This window comes from Platichthys flesus, chromosome 17 (genome assembly GCF_949316205.1).
Source record: "Platichthys flesus chromosome 17, fPlaFle2.1, whole genome shotgun sequence".
NCBI classification, from domain to species: Eukaryota; Metazoa; Chordata; class Actinopteri; order Pleuronectiformes; family Pleuronectidae; genus Platichthys; species Platichthys flesus.
This window is the reverse complement of record NC_084961.1, coordinates 11,024,794-11,048,324: the sequence shown is the minus strand read 5'-3', so window position 1 is coordinate 11,048,324 and position 23,531 is coordinate 11,024,794. Positions and strand designations below refer to the sequence as shown.

The 23,531-nt window shown below is 44.5% G+C and overlaps 3 protein-coding genes across 6 annotated transcripts; 2 read left to right on the top strand and 1 right to left on the bottom strand.

The window, feature by feature from the left end:
- Positions 1-328: 328 nt before the first annotated feature.
- Positions 329-18,380, top strand: LOC133972481 (serine/threonine-protein phosphatase 6 regulatory ankyrin repeat subunit A). Of its 3 annotated transcripts, none has more exons than XM_062409969.1 (29): positions 329-418; positions 7,381-7,464; positions 8,255-8,333; positions 9,899-9,969; positions 10,508-10,708; positions 10,786-10,873; positions 10,963-11,105; positions 11,287-11,394; positions 11,483-11,587; positions 12,057-12,135; positions 12,289-12,403; positions 12,608-12,690; positions 12,772-12,835; positions 13,014-13,082; positions 13,180-13,320; positions 13,437-13,548; positions 13,657-13,683; positions 13,986-14,060; positions 14,226-14,427; positions 14,574-14,661; positions 14,791-14,908; positions 15,023-15,242; positions 15,326-15,413; positions 15,498-15,581; positions 15,691-15,839; positions 15,932-16,014; positions 16,189-16,271; positions 16,830-16,921; positions 17,016-18,380. In XM_062409969.1, the coding sequence occupies exons 1-29, from the start codon at positions 392-394 to the stop codon at positions 17,312-17,314; spliced, it is 3,177 nt and encodes a 1,058-aa protein (XP_062265953.1). In that variant the 5' UTR covers positions 329-391; the 3' UTR covers positions 17,315-18,380. The 3 variants fall into 3 exon arrangements, with proteins under 3 accessions (XP_062265953.1, XP_062265951.1, XP_062265952.1); XM_062409967.1 differs by lacking the exon at positions 329-418 and adding an exon at positions 4,428-5,016 and having other exon boundaries at positions 12,966-13,082; XM_062409968.1 differs by lacking the exon at positions 329-418 and adding an exon at positions 4,429-5,016.
- Positions 18,361-21,411, bottom strand: btd (biotinidase). Its single transcript, XM_062409974.1, has 6 exons — positions 21,146-21,411; positions 20,655-20,804; positions 20,382-20,533; positions 20,048-20,225; positions 19,371-19,976; positions 18,361-19,301 (listed from the first exon to the last, which is right to left on the bottom strand). Exons 1-6 carry the CDS (start codon positions 21,365-21,367, stop codon positions 19,029-19,031), a joined length of 1,581 nt encoding a protein of 526 aa, XP_062265958.1. The 5' UTR covers positions 21,368-21,411; the 3' UTR covers positions 18,361-19,028.
- Positions 21,412-21,591: 180 nt separating this feature from the next.
- Positions 21,592-23,142, top strand: dmac1 (distal membrane arm assembly component 1). Of its 2 annotated transcripts, none has more exons than XM_062409975.1 (3): positions 21,592-21,713; positions 21,827-22,083; positions 22,168-23,142. In XM_062409975.1, exons 2-3 carry the CDS (start codon positions 21,873-21,875, stop codon positions 22,248-22,250), a joined length of 294 nt encoding a protein of 97 aa, XP_062265959.1. In that variant the 5' UTR covers positions 21,592-21,713; positions 21,827-21,872; the 3' UTR covers positions 22,251-23,142. The 2 variants fall into 2 exon arrangements, with proteins under 2 accessions (XP_062265959.1, XP_062265960.1); XM_062409976.1 differs by having other exon boundaries at positions 21,625-21,701.
- Positions 23,143-23,531: the final 389 nt, after the last annotated feature.

The following is a 23,531-nucleotide window of genomic DNA, read 5'->3' as shown; positions in this document are numbered from 1 at the left end:
TAAACACTCACACCCACCCCTCCAGTGGCATAGTGTGGTGAGTAGATCATGAGTGAATTTACTTTTTGGGTGAATTATCCCTTTGAGAACAATTGGGGAAACATTTCAGACCAATGAGTTCCAAAAGAATTCCATAATATTTTATGGGTTTTTAGATTATAGCTAAAACTTTCCAGTTTCAGATTACAGGGGTTAGCAGTGTTAGCTATCATGATGATGATGGGTCCATCAACTTGTCCCAGGATGTGGTGACTTGTGTCCGAGCCAGGAAGGAAGGAAGGGGGGCGTGTGTCCTCCCTCAGCCTCCCTCCCTCCCCGTTAGTTAGTTAGTTAGTTACAGTGACTCCAGGGCGAGCCCCTCAACGCCTCCTCCCGTCTTCACACGGGGAACATGGCTGTGTTGAAGATACAAGAGCAGGTAACCTGGTCTTTCTCTCTAACCAGCTAACACTCACCGGCGGGTTAACCTCTCTGCTGTCACACGACTGACGCTAGTTCGCTAGTTTACACGCAACTAGTCAACACACGCGTTGTCCGTTGGCGCTCGTGAGAGCTGAACTTTGCTGACATGAAAACCAAGTTATCTGGAGGCTCTGGTGGGTTACTTGGTTAGAAAAAAAAAAAGTTTCCAATGGCTAAGCTAATGTTTGCTATCTATCTGATATTTGACATGTTAGCTAACAAGCTAGCTGTAACCCACTGCTCCCACCCCCCCCGCTCCCGGTAAACAGAAAACCACTTAACGTAAAAAACGTCCCGTCCGCCGGTGCCTTACGTTAACACTGTTCTGGTAAAGCGGCCATTTGGTGTCAGGTCAGCGGGGACGGTGTGTTGCTCGTTGTTCTCGCTGTTCTACTCTCATGAGTGTAGTATATTGTGTGGTTGTTAGTGTCTGTTCCGGGCGGTGATGGACCGCTGAGCACAGCTGGATTGTGGCTAGCAGAGATGCCAGGTCCCTCGCCTGTGTGTAGTTGGGGAACTGGAGCTCTTGTAACACAATTGTGTTGCCATTCCTTTCTTAGTTTATTAACGTAAAGTTAGGGAATCCTATAGTTTGCAACTGGATTGCATTGCTTTCCGTTTTGAGCCGTCAGCAGACCGGCGGGGGTCTTCTGTGTCAGCTGTCCCGGACCCCTGCACGGTCTGGCCGGGCCAGCTGTGCACGGTCACCTGTTGCAGGGGATAAGAAAAATGCTGTCGGACTAGAACAGCCGCTGGTGCTGGCTGTCCGGACACTGTCCACATGAAAGAATCAGAGCATCTCCGGTGAACACTGCTCTGATCCAAAGGTACTCAGGCAACTATAGTAAACATTAGTCTCATCAGTGAAAACGGTAGCTTAATGATCCAGTGTGTAATATTCAGATGAAAGGGATCTATTGGCAGAAACTAAACACAAAATAATCCCAGTGATGTTTTCGCTACTCTGAAAACATTCACCCCTGAGAAAGGCAACAAGACCCTTAGACATACCCCACACAACTACTTTAATAGAGATATCGCAAATGCAGAGGGTCTAAAGAAGTCAAGCTCGACTGTTTGTTGTCCGGACCCAATTAATACTCCACCCCAGTTGGTTTGATAAGCTTTAATTGGAGACTATAATATAATAGGAATATTATATATTTCAGGAATACCTGAAAGAAGGCAATAATACCCTGAGAAATACCCAATCCAACTAGGTTCAACAGAGTTATCGTAGAGGACAAAGAATCCCAAAAGACAAAACCGGAGTATGTGGTCTGGACCCAATTAATACCCCATGGTAGTCGGTTTGCCAACTTAAATTGGGGTTAGGGTTAGTTATTTATAACATTTTACACAATAAGTGATTGATCAGTATAATAAATATATAATAATAATAATAATTAGGTGATAATTGAATGAAAATAATTGTTAGTTGTAGAAATGGAAGTGAATATGGCTGCATTGTTTCAGAAGTGGCATAAATGGTTTTATTAAAATCAATTTGTCAGCTCGCTGACAGAGAATTGGGCAAAAGCAAAGAAATACTCACCCAGACAAGATTGGAGATGTATTGGGAGTGTGTGTAATTTTTGGCCAGGACTTCTGTTTGTCCTCCAGAGGGTGCTGTGCTGCTTAGAAGGGTACCAGAGTTTCCTCACCAGGCTATGGTCCTTCATGGGGGGGACTGTAGAGGATATATTCTCTACAGCCAACACTCCTTGGTCGTCAGAGTTTACGAAGTGGATTCAAAATGTCAAATAAAGATTAGAACAAATCCCAAACCATAGCCCAATAATTTGACTACAATGTAACACACAGTTAACCTGAATAGTTAACCAAGGTTAACCTGAAGGCGAATTCATGTTGTGACTGTCTGACATTTTATATTACAGTGTACTTACATCATTCCAGATATATGTGATATGAATTACTTTCACATTTACACATTTAATTGATAATGTGTTGTTTTAGTCAGACTGTGCATACCAAACATTCTAAGTGATGAGAGTAAAACTTTATGACCGATCACCAGCTCTTGGTCTTTAAAAGCTTGGAATTCTCTGGATGTCCGTGTCTTCATTGCTGCTGTCCCTGGCACACGCACAGACCTCCACGTGCTGGCCTTTGTGTGTCTGGACTGGGATTACATTACACACGGTGCATCCTGTCGCAGGGTCAAAGCAGAGGTCAGTTTTGTAGCCTGCGTACTTGGCTCATAGATGCACATTAATGCTCTCTCCCATGAAGTAAGGCTCGTAGGCGGCGCGGTGCTACTGTTTGTGGGTATTTGGGATAATATTGTGCCAGCATTCTTTTGTTGTTGTGGTCAGATTGGGTTCATCTTTTGTGTTTTTGCTAGGGTCCCGTTGCTATGTGAGCCCCAGCTCTTGACTAATGAAGCAGGCCTTTGATCTCTGCCTGTCTCACGAAAACACTTCCAACTCTTTATAGTTAAAAATGTTCAGTTTGTGTTGTCAGTTTAAATGCTCCTCCTTGTTTTCCTTGGCTTTGGTTTTGTGTCTATATTACATCTATAAACCCATATTACAGTTTACCAAAAAAACTAATTTCTAACAAGTGGCAACAAATCTGCTTTGTAATCATCTGTCGTCTGTAAGGTTCAGAATGCCCCCCGGTGCTAGTGGGATAGACAAAACTCTGATTGTTTGTTTATGTACTTTGCATCCCAAACATAATTTATCATTTGTGCCTTTGATTCAAATCTCTGGTGGTGTCTCAATGGCTGCAGGAGCAGAAAGATTTTAGCTGTGTTTCAAGTTAAGTCAATAAATGGTAAGTCGATTAGACTCAAAACTTAGGTCTGCTGAAAGACTCCATCCAAATTTCTCTCTCATTCGTCCTCCCTCACTCCGACTCCGTCCCTCCCTCTGAGTTAATGGGCTTGTGCGGGTTGGCAAGATTATTCTTTTTAGGATCTGGGTTGAATATGAAGGAGACTGAGTCACACACACACACACACACACATATGCCCACACACGCACACGCACGCAGAGTCATGCACGTACAAACTGGTGTTGTTAGCTACCCTCGCATTCTCTGGCAAAGCCAGTTTGTTCCAGTTTCCTAATGAGGAGATGGGGACTTTTGAAGCTATGCCACAGATACACCAAAAGGGATACTAGAACCCACACACGCATCCTGATCTGTTATCCATTTTCAATTGTTCTCTCGCATTTGGAAGGAAAGGGCACTTCTATTTTAGCGCCAGCCTTACAAAGATGCAGACCACTTAAATTTTATTTAGCAAACTCTAAAAAAAAACACAACATTGAGTGCATATGGGTTTTTTTTGCCATGCTGTGGGTAACCGTTTTTTTTTTTAAGATCTTCTCAACTCGGCTGTCTTAAAAAATAACCTTGTTTAGAGAGACCTTGTACGACTTAAATTTGTCACAACATTAATTAAATGCACTGTTCCAGAGAACAGAGCTTTGTGTAGAGGATGCAAACATTCAAAAAGTGAATAATATCTGTAAATACATCATAGCATTGGTTAATGCACATAGCAGCGGATTCCATAAAGAATCAATAGAACTGCACCTTTTTCTCCAATGATCAACCACAATTCCACTTCAGTTAGAATTAGATTAGTGGTCACACATAAACTCAGCTGACGCACTGTTTGACACAATCCAGAAAGGGAGCTTACTGTCCTGGTTTCTCTCGATTTAGTTTTCCCCTTCTTATTTCTGTCAAATGCCCCCTCTCTGTTTTTTTTGTGTTGTAATGTTCTATGTACCTGCATAAAAGTATAGCCCCCATCTATTTATCTCCCTCTCTCCCTCTCTCCCTCTCTCCCTCTCTCCCTCTCTCCCTCTTTCCCTCTCTCCCTCCTGCTCTCCCCTCCCCCTCCTCTACCTCTCCTTTTGAAAGGGCTGGCTTCAGCACTCTGCCTGAAACGAGCAATGCATACTCACACATAGGTTGAGCGCTACAGCCCCTGTCCCCGCTCATCACAGGGTCTGTGTGTGTGTGTTTGTGTGTGTGTGTGTGTGTGTGTGTATTCCTGGCTGCAGCAGAGCAGTGAGGATATGTAGCTTCCTGTCTGCTCATTCTGCCGCATGCCGCTTGCTGCCACCATTACGCAGAGGAATTCCCTGTCGTCTCTGCAGCTGCTGCTGACAGAGAGCGTGAGCGTGGGTTAGAGAGAGGAGGAGAGGAGACATGCAGCAAAGTGACACTGACCGATAGAGGACAGAACTGGATTTCACATTGGATTTTACATGAAGATGTTATCGCACTGCTTGTGGGATTTCTTGCTGAACCTCGTGATCCTGAATTGTGGACGTATGTAATAGGGAACAGTGTTTGTGTGTGTGTGTATGTGTGAGAGTGTATGATTGTGTTGGTGTGTGTGAGTGTTTGTTCCTGATGCGGTCTGAGCGGGCTAGCCGTGTGTGTATTGTGGTGCTGGAGGAGGTGGAGGAGGATGAGCCCTCTTCTTCACCCCCACCTCCTCGGCCCAAATCACCTCCAGAGCACAGATCCCATCATGCCTCTCGGAGGGCTGCTGCACAGGAGGACAAGGTGAGACGGTCTCTGGTGCCTTGTGCTCTATTACTTTAATAAGAGTTAGTTGAATCTTTGTTTCAATGGAGGGTTTGTCATGTAAAGGTTTGTGTGCAAGTGACAATATCCTGTGCTGCTCTGCTCTAGCCTGTCCTTTAGTACCTGTGTTAAACGTCCCATTGCAATAGAAGACAACGCACTGCCGACAAAGTTCGTCAGTGCTAAATATAGCACCACTATGATCACAAATATAGCCCTGCCATATGAGAGGATTGCTGATTTGTATAGATTATCAGCAAAGCCTTTGTTGTCTGCAGTGATGGCTGTGTGAAGGGGAAGACTCCTTTTGAAACATGGTAATAACTCTTTTCATTCTGTGAAGGCTGCTCTTTGAAGATGACACTGAGAAGATGTGTGAGTTCTGATGACAGGGTCTTAGTCCGTGTCGGCCTCCTCCGATCTTTGACACATTTTTTTGTGTTCATCAGTTTAATTGGCACGAAACAGATGCCGACATGCCACAGCCCCACTTATTTTTAGTTGAGAGACGGATGGCGACAGCAGAGAAAGCACGAGAGTTACAAGCAGGTTCACATCAAAGTGAATGACATGACTTAAATACTTACTTAACTTACTTGAATCTCCCATGGCCTTGGCAGTGTTTGCTGTGGAAAAGGGTACATGCATGAAAATATTTTTTCAATGACACAGACTCAGAATGTCACTGGAATTACTTGGTGTATGAAAAAAATAAGCTATGACAAATAGGACCTACCCTAAATCTGCATCATCATGTCAGTGTTTTTATATTTGTTTAACTTGTCAGAGCTTGTCCAGCATAAAGAAAAGCACTGCTTCCAGTAAACTGTCAAAAATTAATACCCTCCCTTAGATATGATCATTAAAAAGTAATCATATTCACACAAACAAGGAAGCAGTTAGCAATGATTATCAGGAAATAGTCTTTTATAGGAGGCGGTTCAAACCCAGTCCTCCTCATTCTGCATGTTGAAGCATCCTTGGGCAAGATACTGAACCCCAAAATTGCACCTTCCTATAGAGAAAGTGCTTCATATAGATGAAGCACTTTGAGTGGTCACCAAGACTAGAAAAGCTCTATATAAATACAGCTCATAAATACAGACCATTGTCAGTAAGAGACAAAGTGATAAACTGTATATTGTTGTTTACAGTAGCTAGCAAGTAATCAGAAGACTATATATATATACACACACACAATATTTACTGCGGGTACATGTTTCACCATTATCTTGGATAAAAACACACATTTTGTAGGTGTGTTACAATGTTATGTGCTCCTTAAGACAGCACAGAAATGAAACAAAAATTGTCAGTGTTGAAATTGGTCTGACTAGCTGAATGTAGACCTTGCTTTCTGCTGGAAATCACTCAGCATTTCAAAATGAACAACAGACGAGCTTGTATCACAACACTCACAATGGGTGTGTGACTTAAGTCTCTGCTCAGGGCGCCATTGCTTCTCTACATTTTTTAGCTTGAAAACTGTTGTTGGCTCCTTCCATTTTTATCCGTTATAAGTGACCTTTAAGGTGAAGAGGAAGAATATTGTGTTTTCCTTTTAATTTTTTTTATCTCCAAGCATAAAAACATCATGAGAGAATACAGTATCCAGAATTAATTGCGAGCTTAATATAAACTTCTTTCCCTTAGCCTTTAATTTGAATGGGCTCATGCCCTTCAGTGGCCCACCAAGTCTTCTGGAAGGTTTATGATCTACTGAGCAACACTTTTTATAAATCCCACCCAGTATCAGGCGGCACCATGTGCTCATGTTCATGCCAACTATAAACACACACAGATGTATGTAAATATAACTGAGGGGAGAGCTGGTGTAAGAGTTGTGCCCTGGGTGTTTTGTTCCTTCTGGGGAAATTTGACAACTCTTCCAAAGAACATGCACAACTTGTGGAACTGGTTTAAATCAACGTACTAAACAGTTTTAGAAAGAGGCAATGCTTTACTTTATAAATGACCTGAAATTCATTCCCACATTGCACCTGTCTTCTACATCGCTGTTTACATTCTTATCAAGTGATCTCGCAGAGAGCACAGCTCCAGCCCCTCAAAGAAAGACTCAAACCTTAATTAACAGTATATGTGTGTTTATGAGCTGTGTGGTGCTGCTGCTACTGTCATAAACAAAATCTGGGTTATACAGCCGTTTGACCTTTGGCTCTCTCCCAGTTTGGGATTATAGTGTCTATATGTGAGACTCTCCCATTTTTAAACCTCGTAACTCCCACTGATAACACAGTTGTCAACATGGACAATTGCTGCCTTGCAATTTGAAAGATGTAGAAGTGTGCATCAGCGTCTCTTCCTTTCCCCCCATCTCTGTAGCCGTCGTTGTTGAGAGCTATCTTCAACGTGGACCCAGGTGAAGTCCGCTCCCTCATATTCAAGAAAGAGGATGTCAACATTCAGGTAAGTGGTACTCTTCTTACTGTTCACCTAGATTTTCTCTGAATATGTTTCTGCATTGATAGCGAACCTGAGCATTCACGTTTCATACACATACACTCACCACCATGACGTATAAACATAAGAAGGAGAGCAGCAATCAGCCAGCAGGCTACAATTGATCTGAGTAGCTATTGATCGATTGAGTAAGAGTGCCTTCTGGCAGCTTCTTACCTTTCCCATTTTATATAGCTGTCAACCAGGGCAGGACACACGCACTGCTCATAAAACTCTACCCTCTCAAATGTATTTAAGGACATAACATTTACCTGATCTACCTTTCTTACGTTTCTCCCATCACTTCTCTCCCCCTCGTTTCTCTGTACACCTTTCCACAGTTTACGTCCCATTGTTTTGTATCCTTTGTTGTTCTTTCTGTGGTTCCGTACTGCTGGGGTCAGCATCGCTGGCCCAGACCTGCTGTGATCACGTGACATTTGTTTATAGCCCCACTCTGCTGATTGCTTGCTACTTCACTGGAGGAGACAGAGGTGGGGGGTGCAGTGGAAGTGATGAAGAGAATTGAAGAATACAAGCGACCAGATGATGAACATTTTTCCCCTTGTGGCCCGGGTCTCATGTTTCTTGTGCTCTGCAATAGTGTGAAGGCTATGGATTTTGTCAGGGCATGTGATGTAATGCTCGTCCATTATTTATGTGCTTGAGCGTCTGTTTCAAAGATCATGTTTGTATGAAAAGTGAAATGTTGCAGTTTTTTATTAATGTTTTCTTTGGTTTTTGGATCTCCTGTCAGGACAATGAGAAGCGGACGCCTCTGCACGCTGCATCCTACCTGGGAGACGCTGAGATCATTGAGCTGCTCATCCTGTCAGGTGAACACACAGATCAGCTAGTTACTAATTTCACTTCCTCCTAATATCTATCAACCTTGAGTAACAATTCTTCTTAAAAGTACACTCACCCATCTACACTGGCTTTCAACAACCATGTTTGAAAACACTATTATGGCGGAACATTTCCTCTGTGTTTCCATATAACCTCTCTATAAAACGTTTGGTCAATTTTTCAGTGTGATTTAACAGTTATTATCATACTCACTGCCATTTAGTGTTTACAATAAATTTATTATAGTCGATTCCTGTCGTGATATTGGGGGGTAAAACATTTCTGATATGTTGGCTGATATATATATATATAACAAACATTTGGCAAAGATTCTTCAGAATCAGAATCAGAAAGGATTTATTGCCGAGCGGGTTTACACCTACCTGAAATTTTCTTTGGTAAAAAAGGTGCATACATTGAACATAAAACATAAAAACACAATAAGTACTTCAAAAACACAATAAGTACTTCACATAAGAACATTACGTTGTTGTTATCAAAGCCATATAACATTGAAATGCAGAAGAGACTTTATATTTCCCAGTTTAATCATAAACATTATTATAAAAAACTATAAATAAAAAGTATACCCAAATATATCAAATTTAAATATAGTATTATAGTGAAGTATAATATATAATATACTATAATTTTTTTTTTACATTAAATGATAAAATGAAGCACATCTTTTCTATGTCAAGTCTTTTCTGTTAAAATGAATATTGTAAAACATGAAAACAGATCGTTATGTCTGGGAAAGGCTCTTATTGGCTGAAATTGTCGACTAACTGATGAATGGGTCGGCTCCGCACTTGAATCTTTAATTATCAATTTGTTTGAGCTTCAGGTTTGAATTGAGCAGAAGGCGGCGTCACTGAAGCATTCTTGTATGTGTGACCGAGCCTTCCTTTGACTTGGTTACCTATCAGTTTACATTATCCTCTTTCCTTCCGTGCTTTACCTACATTTTTCAAAACCAGTGTCTGTTCCTCATCTCCTTCCTCCTCACATGTCGTTCCCTCAGTTGTCTCCATGGCCTTGCGTCTGCTGGCTGCTCTCTTTTTCACACTTGGAGACATTTCTTCAGATTAATCGATCATTTGATCGGATCTGTGCCTTGGCTTGGCTTTCTGTGAAGTCAGCTGAGCACGTCATGGGTTTGGGTCAAGTCTGTCATGACTAGAGTTAGTGTGTGTGTGTGTCTTCAGTGTTTCTCAATAATTTGAAGAGCTAGCAACAGGTGCAGCTTCAGGGCTATTTTAACCCGTTAGGCTGTGCCAAAGAGGACTATGGGAGTTTTATATCTTCCGGGCATTATTGACTCATGAAACCCTCGTCCCATTGGTCACGTTGCAATATGCTTTTTTAACTTATTTGTTGTTTTGTTTCTTCACACTCTCATTTACGAATGAATAACATTTTTTCAACATTGCTGGTTTTGCCACTATTGACATTTTCTTTGAAATCCCCCCTGTCTCTCTCTCTCTCTTTGTTTCTCTATCACTTTCTCTCTCACTTGCAACCACACACACTTTCTTTCTCCTCATCCAAGGAGCCCGAGTCAACGCCAAAGATAACAAGTGGTTGACTCCTCTTCACAGAGCTGTCGCCTCTTGTAGCGAGGTAACACATTAAACACACACACACACACACACACACACACACACACACACACACACACTAATGTATTCTGGTGACTCTCTTCAATCATGTAAATATGTCTCTATGAGAGTCTGACGATTCTTTTTTCAGCTTCCAAACCCTAGACAAATGCCTTCATCTCGTGCTTGAATTGGTCTAAGTGTACTACATCTAATGTTCGCACTGCTTGCACACACACCATGAGAAAATGATTGTGGCTGTGATAGATTTCACAGATTTATACAATGGCCATAATGCAGCAAACTGACTCAACCAATGTGTCTTTACCTATTCTGGTCATAGGCAGTGTGCCTATACTAACCCAGCAACTTAATTCCATTTGTTCTCAGTGCTATTATCGTCATGAAAACCCCCTAAGAATAGCTTGGACTTTTATAACCTCCCACACAAACACCCACGCGCACACACTGGCCTGCACCTTGCTAGAACAGTGAGGCATATTAGAGAAGAAACCCTCTGTCTGCACACTCTGTCTGACCCTTTCTCCCTCATCATCCAGGATGCAGTGACAGTGTTGCTGAAGCACAGTGCGGACGTCAACGCTCGGGACAAGAACTGGCAGACGCCACTCCACGTAGCAGCTAGCAACAAGGCAGTGCGCTGTGCCGAGGCTTTGGTCCCACTGCTAAGCAATGTGAACGTTTCAGACCGGGCGGGGCGTACTGCCCTGCATCACGCTGCCTTCAGTGGACATGTAGAGGTTTGTGTCTTTTTCTTATACACACACGCGCATTAAAAAGTTCCTCAGCGCCAATTTTATTTGCCTCTGTGTTTTAGATGGTGAAGCTTCTCCTGTCAAGAGGAGCCAACATTAATGCTTTTGACAAAAAGGACAGGAGAGCCATCCACTGGGCAGCTTACATGGGTAAGACTGTACTAATGCTGTGTATATGGGGTGGAATGCACTGCATTGTCTCAACTTGACTCAACTTATTCTCTCTTACCGTGTTTCAGGTCACCTGGAGGTGGTGAAGTTATTGGTGGCCAGCGGCGCTGAGGTTGACTGTAAGGACAAGAAGGCCTACACGCCTCTGCACGCAGCTGCCTCCAGTGGCATGAGCAGCACAGTGCACTACCTGCTGGGCCTGGGAGTCCATGTCAGTAGACATGCACTAGCAATCTATGTAAAATGACTGCCCTGACCCATTTAAGTTTTAGTTGTTAACATACAAGATATTTTAAAGTTATTATTTTAGAAGTGACATAATATTGTTAAGTCAATTAATTGAAAGAATCCAGTTACTGAAAAACCTGAAGACAAATTTTGTACTTGTGCAGGTAAATGAGGTGAATGCCTACGGCAACACGCCACTCCATTTGGCCTGTTACAATGGACAGGATGTGGTGGTCAGCGAGCTCATCGAGACAGGGGCCAATGTCAACCAGGTGTGTGCATGTCTCACTGTTCGAGAGAGGACGTCTGTCGTCACCTCGTTTGTGTTAAATTGCGGGGTTTTTTTGCATTTCCCTTCAGGTTAACGAGAGGGGCTTCTCTGCTCTCCACTTCGCCTCCTCCTCACGTCAGGGGGCGCTGTGCCAGGACATGCTGTTAGCCCATGGAGCCCACATCAACATGCGGGTGGGTTCATGTGCTGATACCCATTTAAACAAATACTAAAACACACTAATTTAGCTGTGAAACTTAGCATTTGTCTTATATGGATACAGCTGAAGAAAAGAACACATTTCAGCATAATGTTAAAGAGACAATGGTCTCAGCTCTAACCAGTGTCTAAGCATCTAGCAGCAAGTGGAAATGATAGTGTTGGTAGCAGTGATGGAAACTGATATCAGGTCCCCACAGCCTCAATATGCAAGGCCATATGGAAGATCGGGGGGGGGGGGGGGGTCCGTGGCTCCCCAAGGCTGCAAGCTGCTCAGGGAAAATGTTTTTGTGCGGTTGACGAGGGGTTTGAAATTTATTCTGTTCGTTCAAAGCTTTTTTTAGTGTTGAGTCAGCTGCCCAAACTGACGCTTTACTGCAACACTGATACCTAGGCTTTATCCAAAAAATCATAAACATCTTCTATATCCCTCAATCTGTCCAGAGTAAGGATGGAAAGACACCTCTCCACATGGCAGCTACACACGGAAGGTTCTCCTGTTCTCAGGCCCTCATTCAAAATGGTGAGAGCCGCTACAGTGTCTTTTTATTGCACAAATTCAAATTGGTTTGCATGTCTACACATGTAGTGCACCTTTTTATTCACTTTCATTGCTGATTTACTTGTGTTGTTTTAAAGGAGATACACACATACCTTTTTATTGATGTGTACGCAGGAGCTGAGATTGATTGCGAGGACCAAAGCAGGAACACTGCCCTTCACATTGCTGCCCGCTACGGCCATGAGCTCATCATCACCGCTCTCGTCAAACACGGAGCCAGCACAGTCAAGTTAGTGACATTGACGATTGACCATCTGTCTATCCGCCCAACTGAATTGAATCGATACTCTTGTAATAAGCACAAAGAGAGATGGTTACACATTCTTTCAACCTCTCTTTGTTTCTTGCGGTCACTAAAAAAAAAACCTTCACCCCCACAACCTATCCTCCATGTCTTGTAATAACTTGTCTTCTGTGCCTTCTACCTTTTCAGTAGAGGCATACATGGGATGTTCCCTCTGCACCTGGCAGCTCTTAGCGGCTTCTCAGATTGCTGCAGGAAGTTGCTGTCCTCAGGTGCATTGATGCTGACACCGCCCCTGTCACTGCAATCACCTCGTTGACACCAAAACTAATACAGATTGCATATTTGTGCAGGGTTGGACATAGACACCCCCGATGACTTTGGAAGGACCTGTCTTCATGCTGCTGCAGCTGGAGGGTGAGGCATCATACATTCTCACTGCCATGCTAATGTCTTCCATCTTTTTTACGTGGGTGTTCCCTATTTACCAGCCGTGACAAACAGACAGCTCATACTCTCATTGTGTTTGTGCACTTGTTTGTGATAGATTGATATGTGAACGAAACATCCCTGTTAAAGATGTTTCTTCATCCAGGAACCTGGAGTGTGTGAACCTGCTGTTAAACATCGGAGCTGACTTTAACCGGAAAGACAACTTTGGAAGGTGAGACGAGCATTAATTCAGACTTCAGAAGTTAGAAAATTAAGGCGAGTTGAGAGAGAATATGAAGTCCTTACTGGTGCTTCCCTTACCATCCTAGGACTCCATTACACTATGCATCAGCCAACTGCAACTACCAGTGTGTGTTTGCCTTGGTGGGCTCCGGGGCAGGCATCAATGAGCTGGACCAGAGAGGCTGTTGCCCCCTGCACTACGCTGCTGCTGCTGACACTGATGGAAAGTAGGTCTTCTCTGTGTTTCAGTGATTTATAGTTCAGCATCAAAGAGTCCTCAGTGTCCAATGAAGGCTTTTTGTTTCAAAAAAATAAAGATGGTCTTCTCTTTTGTCTTGGTCAGGTGTGTGGAGTACCTGTTGAGGAATGATGCCAATCCAGCAGTGAGAGACTCACAGGGTTTCAGCGCTGTGCATTATGCCTCAGCATACGGCCGCACACTCTGTCTGGAACTGGTGCGTACAGCTACCATTCGGAGTGAAACTGTACTGGAACTGAAGAGAAAACCCCTGAGAAGCACATTTGTCCAATTATCCTAAACAGTCTCTGTCTGTGTCTTTCAGATGGCAAGTGAGACGCCTCTTGATGTGGTAAGAAAGACATTTGAATCATCCACCGTTTCACAATGAGCCCTTACAATGATTCTTTGAGTAGCACCCTCTGTTGGACAAATGGAGCAACTCATAAACCTCCTCTGTCTTGTTATTGGTTTAAATGTTTGACAGCTCAAGGTTGTATGCATCTTTCTTTTTTTTTTTTACTTCCTGTGCCACAGGTCATCATTTTGTCTCTCAGTTTATTTATAGCACATGGAGTTGAGTGGCCATGGTTTAATATGTGTACAAAGCTGCACCTTAATGATAAAATGTGAAGCCTCTCTCATCTCTTTCAGTTAATGGAGACGTCAGGAACAGAGATTCTCAGCGACTTGGAGAGCCAGGCCCCTGTCAGTCCACTGCATCTGGCGGTCAGTTTGTGTGTGTCTCTCTCTCTCTCTCTCTCTCTCTCTCTCTCTCTCTCTCTCTCTATCTCTCTATCTCTCTCTCCCTCTCTCGCCTGGTTAAATATCTGATTAACGTTTTTTAAACAAAGTGTGTATGTGTGTTGCTGTTCTTGTCTGTCCTTCATCCAGGCTTACCATGGACACTGTGGAGCCCTAGAGGTCCTCTTGTCCTCCCTGCTGGACGTGGACGTCCGCAGCCCAGAGGGACGCACCCCCCTCAGCCTGGCCTGCTCCAGTGGTCATCAGGAGTGTGTCTCCCTGCTGCTGCATCACGGAGCATCGCCCATGACCCATGACTACACACACAAAAAGACAGCCATACATGCTGCAGGTAACCAAACAAACAAAGATACACACACATTGGGTAGAATAAATCTGTTTGGTTGCAGCCGATGCACATCACATGAATGAAAAATGTAAAACATGTTGATGTAGAGCAATAAGTTTCACCCCAGACTGTTTGTGTGTCCGCTGTAGCTATGAATGGCCACCCCGAGTGCCTGCGCCTGCTCATGAGCAACAATGACCAACACATTAATGTGGACTTACGAGACACCAATGGACAGTGAGTGTGTATGTGTGTACATAGACAAAGTGGCTTTGACTTGTGGCTTTCAATGCTTTAATTATGCCATTATTTCACTAATTAGCCTAACTAGTAATAATAAACAACTGCTAATTGTCATATTTACAGAACTCCTCTGATGTTGGCTGTGCTGAATGGACACACAGAGTGTGTGTACTCTCTGCTTAGTCAAGGGGCCAGTGTGGAGAATCAGGACCGCTGGGGGAGGACGGCACTACACAGAGGGGTGAGACAGTCACACAGACACACTCATGTTACATCATTTTATGGTACTGTTTTTTATTAGAATCTATAGTTATTTATAATTCCTTATGTTTTCCACTTTTGAATCGTCACACAGGCAGTGACGGGTCAGGAGGAGTGTGTGGAGGCTCTCCTCCAGCGGGGGGCCAGTGTTTGTGTGAAGGACATCCGGGGCCGTTCACCTCTTCACCTGGCATCTGCTTGCGGCCGTGTTGGTGCCCTGGGTGCCCTCCTGCAGGCCACCACCACCCCACACACTGACACACACCTCACTGACAACCAGGGCTACACACCACTGCACTGGGCCTGTTATAACGGTACTAGAATACTGGAGAGACCCTTTAACATCTGTGTTCTGTAGGAGGCCGCAGTCTTTACATCGGTCTCTTTGTCTTACCAGGTTATGATGCGTGTGTGGAGGTGTTGTTGGACCAGGAGGCGTTCAGGAAGATTAAGAGCAACTCATTCAGTCCACTACACTGTGCTGTGTAAGACAACATCTGCCCCTTTTTATTAAGATGTAGATGGACACTGTAGTGAGAGTCTGTGACGGTGTTTGTTGTGTGTTTCAGGATGAGCGACAACGACGGAGTGGCTGAGATGTTAATCGACTGCCTGGGCGCAGCCATCATCAACACCACTGACTCTAAGGGCAGGTAAGAGATGTGAATGACATCATGTTTCTATAAACAGGGTGAACACAAGCTCTGTGGCTTTAATGTGACCTGTGTGTGTGTGTGTGTGTGTGTGTGTGTATTGATGCAGGACCCCTCTTCACGCTGCAGCTTTTTCCGACCACGTGGAGTGTGTTTCTCTTCTTCTGAGCCATGGTGCTCAGGCCAACGTAGTGGACACAAACACGTGCACCACACCCCTTATGATGGCAGCTCTGAATGGACAGACCAATGCTGTGGGTCAGTACCTACTCACCTACACACAGACATTTTGTTTGCCTTCGATTTAAAAAAATCTCTGACGTGAAGCCATCTCCATCCATGTGCTACAGAGATGTTGGTGAGCTGCGCTAAAGCAGACATGGCTCTACAGGATACAAACCGAAACACAGCATTACACCTGGCCTGCAGCAAGGTAACAACCATCCATGGAGACAGAACATGTGTTTTTATCCAATGGTGTAATTATGGATATTAACATGTCATCAAATACCATCAGAATAACTGTTTATAATTTGACAGTTGTACTTTCATTTATTGCAAGTAATGATAATACTTTTCATTCCTTATAACTGTCTGTGCCTCTCAGGGTCATGAGACGAGTGCCTTGTTGATTATGGAGAAAATCAGTGACAAGAACCTCATCAACTGCACCAATGCTGCTCTCCAGACGTATGTATACTCCCAGAATGCAGCAGGTTAACTCACTAAAAGCCTGGTCATACCTGCAGGGTTCGTACGATCATGGAAAACCTGGGATAGATGTTTTTCCAGGCCTGGAGAAGTCATGGAAAAAAATATCACCCAAAAGCTTTGGAAAAGTCATGGCAATTTTTTATATTCATATTTTCATGTCGTTCATTACGCTGAGTTTTAAATAATTCATACGCTTTTAAAGAAATATGCTCAAAATATAAGCAGGGAACTTGGGTTTGTGTCATTTTAGGTATACTGACTGCCTTGGAATTCTCATTGTTAGTTTGAAATGCTACATTTTGTCACTTTTCGCGTATACACCGAGATTTCACAAAATGTTTGGTCATGGAAATTTGGTTTAAAGTTATTGAAAAGTCATGGAAATCCATTGGTCAAAATGTGTATGAACCCTTAAATCTGATCATAAGTGGACAATGAGTGTGTTCACACCTGATGTTCAAATGTGTTTCCACGTGTCTACAGTGACCAGTCACGTGTAGTTCACACAATATGTCTCTGTCTGTGCCCCTGCAGGCCGCTGCATGTAGCAGCCAAGAAGGGTCTGACGGTGGTGGTCCAGGAGCTGCTGGGAAAAGGAGCCAGTGTGTTGGCGGTGGACGAGAACGGTCAGCTTTTATGTCACTGTTTCATCACACATTCACGGTTCACACACGTCGTTCTGGAGGGAAACTCAAACTTCCTTCCTCCTCTCATTCGTAGGTTACACTCCAGCTTTGGCCTGCGCTCCCAACCGGGATGTGGCCGACTGCCTGGCCCTCATCCTCAACTCCATGATGCCCACCTCCTCCATTGTCACCATAGCAGATTTACCTGCACTCTCTCTCGCTCAAACGGTCGTCAACCACCACCCCACCTCCAACCACATCTCCAAAGGTGTGGCCTTCGATGCCCTGCCCCCTCTGAGGCCCGACCACGCCTCCCACTGCAGGCCAGAGCGCCCGCTGTCCACTGTATCTGCAGACGAAGAAATGAATGACTCAGACTCAGAGACATACTGAGGACTATTAGACAGAGCCCCAGAGTTCTGACAGGCCAAGCAGCCACTCAGGAGCCTTAATAGTTCACTGAAAAGGGACAGAGGGGGAAATAAATGCAGATTGTTTTTATAGGTAAACCTCTTCAATAATAATAATATTTTCTGTGTATCAGAGTTTTGTTTTCATCAAGGTGGAAATGATGTACTAACATATAGAACAAGGTTAAACCACAATGCATTTCTCTCAGACGGGGTCAATCCATGGTCAGTAACATGGCCAGTGTCTTTTTAAAATTTAAAGCAATGTCATTTTTCTTTTTAAATGCTGATACTTCCTCGAATGGTTTTAAGCCTTTTCACAGTTTTTCCTTGTACATCACCAGAGGAACGAGGACCCATGTTGCTGGCACGATTGTCTAAAGAAAAAAACAAATGGACAATCTTATGGGACCAGGAGATCGATGAACTGTTTTCTCTCTTGCATCTGAGTTTTAATTCTTCTCCGAGCTGTTGCGGCAGCCGGCGAAGACTCTTCCTACCGCACATTGCTGCGTCACTGATGTCGAACCACTTCTTGATTCCGGGGAGAGGAAGTCGCCATTGAATCCTATGAAAAATATGAATTTAATCCTCGAGGAGGTGATTCTGACAGCAGGTGGATGTAATACCCGTTCACTGTACGATGGGATCAGGATTGATGGTGCAAATGAGGGACCCAAGGAACTTTTAACCTGCTATGCTGTAAACTACTTAATGTCTGTGTACTGTACTGGAGACAGGAGAAAGTGTCTGACACTGTGCATAATGTGTGTATAAGAGATTGTGTGTGTGTGTGTGTGTGTGTGTGTGTGTGTGTGTGTGTGTGTGTGTGTGTGTGTGTGTGTGTGTGTGTGTGTGTGTGTGTGTGTGTGTGTGTGTGTGTGTGTGTGTGTGTGTGTGTGTGTGTGTGTGTGTGTGTGTGTGTGTGTGTGTCTGAGACAGAAATTAATAAGAAACTGCCAAGAAACTTTCAGGCAGAGGATGAACACTACCTGGTGCAATGTTTATAAAGATGAAGTAACAAAGGAATAAAGATATTTGTTTTTTGATTTATTGCAGTTTGTACAAAAGTGTACTAGCGGAGTTGTCAGTAGTGTTGATGAAAACTTCAAAATTCTATTTTTAAGGGAATTCCATCTCCTCCACCAAGGAGGTTGTTTTCATCCTTGTTCATTTGTTTGTTGGTTTGTTTGTAAACAAGATTATGTTTAAAAACTACTGAACATATAATCACAAAATTTTACGGAAGAACTTGACGTGAGTTGGAGAATAACCCATAAAAGTGTGGTATGGATCTGGATCAGGGGTCGGATGCAGAAATGGTCTTTAACATTTTGAGATAGGGAGCTTTTGTTTTAATTCTTAGCTCTTGGTGAAAAGAATCATATTTATGGAACTGGTATTAGGGTTTGGGAAATTTGGTGCCGCTTGGTTGAATTAAATATAAAAAAAAATCCTAAAATTGCTACAAATTGTTAACTTCCCTCCATAATTTACCGCAGCTCAATCTAGCACCCTCAAGTGTCTTGATCTCTTCAACCATCAGTCTAAAACTAAAATATATTTACTTTACAATCATGTCCAAAGGGCGTACAAAACATCAAATTCGCATATTGCAGAAGCGAAGATTATCTTTGGCAATTTTGCCTTAAAATGATGAACAATCATTCTAGTGGGTTAATCCCAGCAGCTGTAGTTCATTCGTTGTCCAGGTGGTACATTCGTCCGTACAGACAGGCCGTGACGAGGCCTCCCGTCATGTTTGAATGCTTCATGGTCACTCTGCCATCTGCCGTCTTCTCCAGGTGCTCCGGCTGCTCCAGAACGTGATGACTCGCCAATATGGATGGATACACATGTCTGGTCCCAAACGTCCCCTCCAACAGGAAGTCCATTTTAGTCTCAGCCTCTTCCACTTCCTGTCCGCAGGAGCTGGTCTCCGACCCTGCACAGCGCACCAACGCACACACCTGTAGACAGAAGGGAGACAAATGTGACAAGTGTCTCCTACACCAGATTTAAATTCTTCTCGCTCATACCTGCAGGGCGTAGCGTCCATTCACAGTGTGTGTGCCAGCAAATGCCCCCAGTGCATAGAGCTCTTGAGTGCCGCCCTGTTGTTGTGACTGCCTGTACTGCAGGTGACAGCAGACAGGGCCCTGACACACGTCAAGTTTGCCCTCTGTCTTATTCAGCAGGACGAATGTAAACGGATCGTACATCATGGATGAGTTGAAGGTGACGGAGGAGGGAGAAACAGCAGAGGTTGTCTCAGGATGAGAAATATCAAGACAGCTGTCTTGGTGACAGTATACTGAGTCTGTATCTGCAGCAGAGGATGTGGACTCATCCCTGATTGCCCCCTCCTGCTGCGTCACACTGGGCCCTGCAACCAGTGGGTCCAACACTGGCACCCTGGCCACCAGCAGCCTGCCCTCCTCTGGATCTCCCCTCTGTGCGTGGTGGAAGGTGGCAGAAAACGGCGTGTAGATACCGCTTCCTGTCATAATTAAATAGTCGTGGCGGAGGTTGGACGCCAGCAGGGTGACGTTGGCACCCAGGCTGAATGCCTGCTGGAACTGGATCGAATCCAGCAGGGGGAGCTGGTTCATCCAGGCTGTGGGGAAGATCAGCTGACGCACACCCTGCAAGAGAGGTTGAGACTTAGTGATGAATACCAAACACAAGCTAAATGTTCAATGTGTCATTGTGTTACCCTCTCCACCAGGGTGACTGTGGGGTCCTTGAACAGGATGTCAAAGCAGATGAGGAGGCCGAACGTCCCGGCGAAAGGGGTTTCAAATGTTATGATCTCCGGCTGCGGTGGTGAGTCAAAGGCGTCCTCAAAGTAGAGGTTTTGTTTATGGTAGCGTGCAACCAGCTGCCCATCAGACCTGTGTGAAACAAAACACTGTCAACTTTGTGTATGTACTGTGCATTCGACACGGTGATGAAATTTACATGAAAAACTGAATATATATCTAAGTGGTGGCAGAGGGCGCTGTTGCTCAGTAAGAGTGACATAGTGTCGCTTTAAGGTTCCGCTTCACCTGAAAACCACATCGGTGTTGAACTGCCAGTGACCATCAGGCGGACAGGGGGAGGAAGGGCTGGTCGACAGGGGGCAAGGCTGCAGGTCAGCCATGTTGGCCACCAGGTAGAGGTTGTACCGACGTGCCATGCAGCTCAGCCTCTGGAGAATCTGCGGAACAGCAGTGCAGAGGTGAGGAGGGAGTGAAAGCTTGGGGCAGACCTCATTACAGCAGTTAAAATGTCAAAATGGCTGCTTACTGATATGACATGTTAAAGTTAAGATTCTGCACCTCAGTGTTGTTGTGTCTGCCCGGCTCTGTGCAGGGATTCCAGTTCTCCTGCTGGGGGTCAGGAATGGTTTCCAGGTAACCAGAGATGGACGATCGGCTGAAGTTGAAACCCTGAAGGCCGTCCTCTGGAAACACCAGGATCTGGGCCCCCTGACCAAAGCAGGATGAGACGAGATTCAGCATCCAACAGTGTCAGGACTTTAGATCATCTCTGTAAGGGACCTTATCATAAAGCCAGTATAGTCCATTGTGATATTCATTGTGTGTCCATGCCAGTGACAGCCTGTGGGCAGAGGCTACATGTTTTCAGGTTGTCCGTCTGTCTGTCTGTTTGTGAACATCTTATCTCATGAAGTATTGAGCATAAAAAGGGTCAAAGGTCAAAGGTCAGGGTGACAGTGACATCAATGTGTGTGTGTGTGTGTGTGTGTGTGTGTGTGTGTGTGTGTGTGTGTGTGTGTGTGTGTGTGTGTGTGTTTTTGTGTGTGTACCTGCTGGGCAGCTCTCTCACTCTGCTCCTCGTAGATCTGCAGGTTCTTCTCCACATGTCGCAGAGCCTCGGGTCGGGACAGCGGAACTTGAGGCTCCGGGTTCAGGACCAAGTGATGCTCGTACACGGCAGCGACGTACGAGGATCCGGGAGCGGACTCGGTTTGACCCGCAGCCGACGTTAAAACATAAAAACCGACATAAAGTGCAACTGACAGACGCATGACTGCTCCCTTGGGACTGTGAAACACAGACTGAGCAGTTACATCACAGACACATGTCAGGTCAATGTCCACAGAGTCAGCTGACTGGTTAAAGCAAATAGAAGGATAAAATAGCGTTTAATGTGCGTCTGTGGATCCACGTGGTCGTAGCTTGTGACAAAAATAAAACACAAACTAAAGCACCGTTCATCTACATGCATTAATAAATGTAAACAAAACTCTTATTTTGAAAATACAGGACAGGAAACTTTAGGTTAATCACCCGGAAGCACTTTCCCAGATTTCACCTTTCCTCTCAACCAGCATGAACCAAAACCTGGGACGTAAATGAAAAGTGAGCTTTCCTGTGAGTGTTTCAATACTTTGAGCATTTGAGGATATTTCTCTTTTTAAAAAGCAGGAAGTTCGACGTATTTCCTGTTTGTTTCACCGATTGTTTAATGTCTCCACGCGTTCTAGACCAGGGGACACGTTAGCATTAGCATTAGCACCTGAGCGCAGCACAATGTCAACAGCACCGCAGGAACCGACAGGAGGAGCCGCCGCCCCCGCGCCTCAGCCCGGCACGAGGTTCAGGAACTGCTGGAGCTGCCGGCTCGTCTCCGGAGGTGGCTTGATCCTGGCCGGAGCTTATGTGTTCATGGCGGCCCGGAGCGTGATGCGACGAGGCGGACCCACCTCCATGGGCACCGTGGCGCAGATCACCTTCGCTGCAAGTGAGTGGAAGTAGCCTGTCGGAGTGGGTCTCTGTGTGTTTTCAGGTGCAACACCACTGACACTGCGCTGCGTTTGTGTCCCAGGTTTGGCTGCGTGGGGCATCGTCGTCATCGCAGACCCGGTTGGAAAAGCGCAAAGAAAGGACATGGGGACGCCGAGTACATAAATCAGAGACTGACAGGATGATCATGTGACACCGAGACAAATAAGACACTGCTTCCGACGAGTTGCTTTTTGTTGCAAGAGCATCCAGCAGGTTTGGAGTTTATCAGCTGCTAAAATTAAAATGGGAAGATGTCACGTATTTGACTAAAATGTTGTTTTGAAAGTGTTTGTCGTCAGTGAAATGTTTTGCACATGACTAATGGAAGTGTGGCAGCTGTGCACCAGTAGTGGTTTGACATGGAGCACTTTCCACATCCTGCACTTTGGTTTAACGTCACTGATGGCCTCTCTGTATCATTAAACCAACACCATGTAGCTGTAACAGAGGAACAGCGCCCCCTGCAGCCACACATGGTGAATAGTTATGTTCTATAAGGGCTGTCTCTTTACTGTCTCCAAGCGCATCAAGACAGTCTGATGTAGTTTCCCCTCTGATCCAGCAGAGGGCGATCACTGCCTGCTTGACCTTTTCCCTGCCCTCTCGACAGATCAGTAAAGTAAGCCTGTGATGTTATGTATTAACATGGAGGACACTGGCAACATGACAAACAATCAGGCCTCTGGGGTGAGATGTGGGAATGAAAGCAGCAGCATTCTTTCTCCTCCAAATCAGCATGCGATCAGACTAACTGTGGCTGCTATATTAAGGTAATCCGGCAAAATTGTGAGGCTTTTAGTTTTGACCGTGAGCCTGCACACACGTGGGTTAGTCCTGGCGCTGGTGTCATAAATGCATCAGTCCAAGATGCTATAACTTGGACCCTTGGACAGAGTCCTGAATCTCGAAGCTCTTCTCTGATGGTATTTTGGTTTAGCTGTGGCTGCTTGAATCACCTGAATTTAAACAGTTTCTAAATATGTGTGAATAAATAAACATTTTCAGTCATAGTTGAGGAACATTTCTACTTTAATTTCAAATGCTCATTTACGCCTGTTGTTACGTTGGTGCTTGTGCTTTCAGTCTCCTTCAGTCTTAATGAGTCAGGACTGAATGAATAATTTGAACAGAGCCAACCACCTCATGGTACCCTAGATAGACGATACAAAAATCTATCATCTATATCCTCTGCATTGATTTGCGAATGTGAGATAAGCAGTGTTATATATATATATATAGATCTGTGTTGAAGCCCCCGAGCATCAGTTAACTGGTTTGTACTGGTGGTAGACTGTTGATACAGTAGCAGAGAACCGAGGTATAATCTTTATGAAGCAGTTAAGGTCTGTGTGATGTGGATGAACCAGATACCAGCTTCTCAGTGAGAGACCTCACCTTTGTGAC

Coding starts and splice junctions, on each gene's coding strand:
- LOC133972481 (XM_062409967.1), top strand. CDS start 4,861: ATGCGGTCTGAGCGGGCTAGCCGTGTGTGTATTGTGGTGCTGGAGGAG. Junction 15,243..15,325: donor GCACTGGGCCTGTTATAACG/GTACTAGAATAC, acceptor TTGTCTTACCAG/GTTATGATGCGTGTGTGGAG. Junction 15,582..15,690: donor ACCACTGACTCTAAGGGCAG/GTAAGAGATGTG, acceptor GTATTGATGCAG/GACCCCTCTTCACGCTGCAG.
- btd (XM_062409974.1), bottom strand. CDS start 21,367: ATGCGTCTGTCAGTTGCACTTTATGTCGGTTTTTATGTTTTAACGTCG. Junction 20,805..21,145: donor GTGAGAGAGCTGCCCAGCAG/GTACACACACAA, acceptor TGCTTTGGTCAG/GGGGCCCAGATCCTGGTGTT. Junction 19,977..20,047: donor CAGTCACCCTGGTGGAGAGG/GTAACACAATGA, acceptor CCTCTCTTGCAG/GGTGTGCGTCAGCTGATCTT.
- dmac1 (XM_062409975.1), top strand. CDS start 21,873: ATGTCAACAGCACCGCAGGAACCGACAGGAGGAGCCGCCGCCCCCGCG. Junction 22,084..22,167: donor GCAGATCACCTTCGCTGCAA/GTGAGTGGAAGT, acceptor TTTGTGTCCCAG/GTTTGGCTGCGTGGGGCATC.